The 3,535-nt window shown below is 49.2% G+C and overlaps 1 protein-coding gene across 1 annotated transcript in view; it reads right to left on the bottom strand.

Moving 5' to 3' along the window:
* Positions 1-3,331, bottom strand: part of LOC117869424 (calmodulin-like) — an 8,593-nt gene extending 5,262 nt beyond the window's left edge. Inside the window, exons 1-4 of the mRNA XM_034756263.1 lie at positions 3,103-3,331; positions 2,488-2,592; positions 1,475-1,546; positions 30-134 (exon numbers count right to left, since the gene is read on the bottom strand). Coding sequence (XP_034612154.1) covers positions 30-134; positions 1,475-1,546; positions 2,488-2,592; positions 3,103-3,145 — 325 coding nt within the window. The 5' untranslated portion in view covers positions 3,146-3,331. The remainder of the gene's footprint in view (positions 1-29; positions 135-1,474; positions 1,547-2,487; positions 2,593-3,102) is intronic.
* Between the last annotated feature and the right edge of the window lie 204 nt (positions 3,332-3,535).

Raw genomic sequence — 3,535 nt, 5'->3', positions numbered from 1 at the left:
GGAGCCAGAGTGGGAGTGGACATGCTCACTGTCAACAGGGCTGTGCTTGAGCGCCTCCTGCAGCTCCTCCTGGGTCAAATGGATCCCCATGTTGGCCAGCATGGAGTCCAGGTTCCCCACATCCACTTTGTCCTCTGGGAACAGAGAGGAGATAACACTGGACTCCGCACTGGTTCATGACTTGTACATTTAACAGTCATCCCGCACAACTCAGCTAGGCACTGTTCCCCTTCGGGCAGCCAGGACGCGCGCGAGATTTGATGATATAGAAATAATATCAATAATCCTTTGTCTTTCTCGAGCCGCTTCTATGTGAGGATCTCAAAGCTCTTTACACACATTCGTCAAATAAATCTTACTCTCGCCCTGGGAAGGGAAACTGAGGCACGGCGAGTTTAAGTGATTTGTTCAAGGTCACACATCATTAGGCGATTGGCTCAAAGCTTGTAGCAGAGGTGGGGAGTACAGGCCTGGTGTCTTGGCTTCTAGATCTATCCTGTAGCCACTAAACCATCCTTCCTGTCTGTACTACATGGTAAGTGATACTGAAACTTTCAAAGACTATGAGCTGGTGGTGCAATTCCATTGAAGTCTAAGGGAGTTACAGCAGGGAATTTGGCTTTTGGTGCTGGTTATTCATTATGTTTGACAATATGGTAGTGTCTCTCTGATGTCCTTTAGGCTGGCATTGAAATTGTTCGGCCTCTTTGCAAATCCACAGAGAACTTATCATATGCTATTCAAGTTGGGCACCGAATAAAGCAAGAACTCCCAACATGATCAAGAAAAAACCTGAAGTGGAAAGAATCCACCCATTAAAAATCCTGCCCTTCTGGCTAATTTTTCCAAGACAGTTAACTGACGCCGTTGTTTCACACAGCCCAGCCCCTATGTTTTAGATAAGTAGTTATCTGCAAGCACGGTTTCTCTTAGGTTTGTATCCTGGAGAGCTCACTAATGTATCACATGGATTATTATTGCTACATTCAAAAACTTCAGTTAAAGGAACACTAGTAAGCCCCCAATCCCACAAACACTAAAGCTTGTGCTTAACTTCACCCCTGTGACTTCATTGAGACTTCATGCGAGTGAGTCGGAGCCTGTGCATATTTGCAAGATCAAAGCCTAAGGTTACTAAGTCAGATACTCTAGAGTGAGGAAAGGCAGCAATTGAAGTCGCTTAAGTAACCTTAACTCTGCCCCCTTATGTGGATTCATTAGGAAATAGCCTTTAATTCATAGATTCAAGGACTGGAAGGGACCTCGAGAGGTCATCGAGTCCAGTCCCCTGCCCTCATGGCAGCACCAAATACTGTCTAGATCATCCCTGATAGACATTTATCTAACCTACTTTTAAATATCTCCAGAGATGGAGATTAATTACCTGATCACATAGCACTTTTCCCCCCATTTGTCTCCTACCTCATTCAGTGCAGTCCCATCTATCCATCTGTATTATTAGATTCTCACTTACCCTCACCTGGGGGCAATTTCTGGATAGTCTTCACCCCCTTCATAAATTCGCCCAAATTCACCTTCCCATTGGCTGCAAGGTAAAGCACAGCTCAGAGTCAAAAGAAGCAACACACACTGAAGTACACAGAGACAGATGGGAATTGACCCAATTGCTGCAGTTCAGGTCGGTTAGCACTGGACGGAGACACTTTCACTTAGCAAGTGACTAAGAGCTTTCTTCTTTCTAAAAGAAAGATGGATGGAATCCTTGAAAGGGGTCGGAGTTCTAGGATCGGAAAAGGGAGGGTATGACATTTAAAAGGGTCAGATCACGATCCCCTCTCCAGGGGTGTCAATCCAGATGAACTCTACTAAGCCAGATTCTCATGGACACTATGGTCACTTGCAGGGCCGGCTCCAGCTTTTTTGCTGCCCCAAGTGGCGACGCGAAAAAAAAAAAATAAAAATAAAAAAAGAGATAAAGCCGCCATTGGTGGCACTTCGGCGGCAGCGCTACTGCCGGCGGCATCAATTCGGCGGCGGGTCCTTCCCTCTGAGAGGGACTGAGGGACCCGCTGCCGAATTGCCGCCGAAGACCCGAACGTGCCGCCCTTTTCCATTGGCCGCCCCAAGCACCTGCTTCCTTCGCTGGTGCCTGGAGCCGGCCCTGGTCACGTGACACTATTCTAATTGTGGGTGCAAATGTAAATGTAATCCAACTTTAAGGCTCCTTTAAACTGCCAAGGTGGGGTAACGCTGCCTTAAAGTAAATGGGAATCAGTCAGTCAGTGCTCTGGTGGCAGCAGCATGACCTAGCTTTACCCCAGCGGAAGTGGGAGCAGAATCTGGGCCCAGGATTTATTTTAAACAGATGTATCATCTCTGTTGCCGATCGTGCACACATCACACCAGTGGGTTTTGGCAAGCACAACGCACAACCAGGATTTCAAATCCTCACTGTCGATTGTGCTGATTTCAGGGTGTGTCCCCCCCCCCCGGCAAAGAACACAGAGTGCGTTTTGAAAGACTAACCATCAACAGTAGCACGTTTCAGCACCTCCTGCAGTTCCTCATTGGTTAAATGGACCCCCATGCTGTCCAGGATAGAGTCCAGGTTCTGGAGATCTACCGTATCCCCTAGGATAGGTGGGGAAGATTTAATCATTGGGGAGGTTTGGGAAGAGAGTAATAATGGAGTACGGCCCTCAGGGGCTGGGGCTCGGCTGTGCCTTTAAATGACTCTTCCCAAAGATGGAACCATGCAGGGGTACTGGTTCTGGGCTGTCTTAGGACCACATCCCGCAATGTGCTGAAATGTCCCCAGCTCCCAACAAGTGCCCAGAGGATAATGGCTTCCTCCGGGGAGGCTGCCATTTGGGCCTGGATTTTCAAATGTACCCAAGGGAGTTAGATGCCAACGCCCATCGACTCCCAGGTCGAACCCTAACTCCTTTGAAAATCCCAGCGTGTGTGAATCTTTGTGCCACCAGGCACATGGGTCTCAGTAGTGAGGCAACATTTCCGGCCAATCATAAAGCAGGAATCCAGTGCCACCCACACACGCGTGGAATGCCACGCTGATAGGTGCAGTGATTGTTCCATTGACACGCGACTTTGTCCGCTTGGGTTGCAGTCGCCCTGACTTACTTTCACACTGGGAAGGCCGCCGGGTGCCCATGACGCTTTCCATAAAGTGTTTCAACTCCACCTTTCCGTCCGCTGCAAGACGAAACGCAGATCAGAGACAGATGGCAAGATAGAGGCTACATCTGCCCCTGGCACTGGGGGCGTGATTCCCAGCTGGAGGAGACAGACTCATGCCAGAACTGATTGAGCTAACGTGCTAAAAACTGGGTGCGACCACGGCGGCACAACCAGCAGGAGAGGCTAGCGCCCTCAGTATGTACCTGTCTGAGGCCCCAGGCCGGTACTCTGGGTCGCTAGCTCCTCCCACCCCTTGTGCTGCCATGGCTACACTCTATTTTTAGCACTAGTGAGTATTTCTCACACATTCCATGCGAGCTATTGTATCTCTCTTCCAACCAGGAATCAAACCCCCAGCTCCAAGGGCAGACATGCC

Source organism: Trachemys scripta, chromosome 23, assembly GCF_013100865.1.
Source record: "Trachemys scripta elegans isolate TJP31775 chromosome 23, CAS_Tse_1.0, whole genome shotgun sequence".
NCBI lineage: Eukaryota > Metazoa > Chordata > Testudines > Emydidae > Trachemys > Trachemys scripta.
The sequence above is the reverse complement of the archived record's forward strand: the minus strand, read 5'-3'. Positions and strand labels throughout refer to the sequence as shown.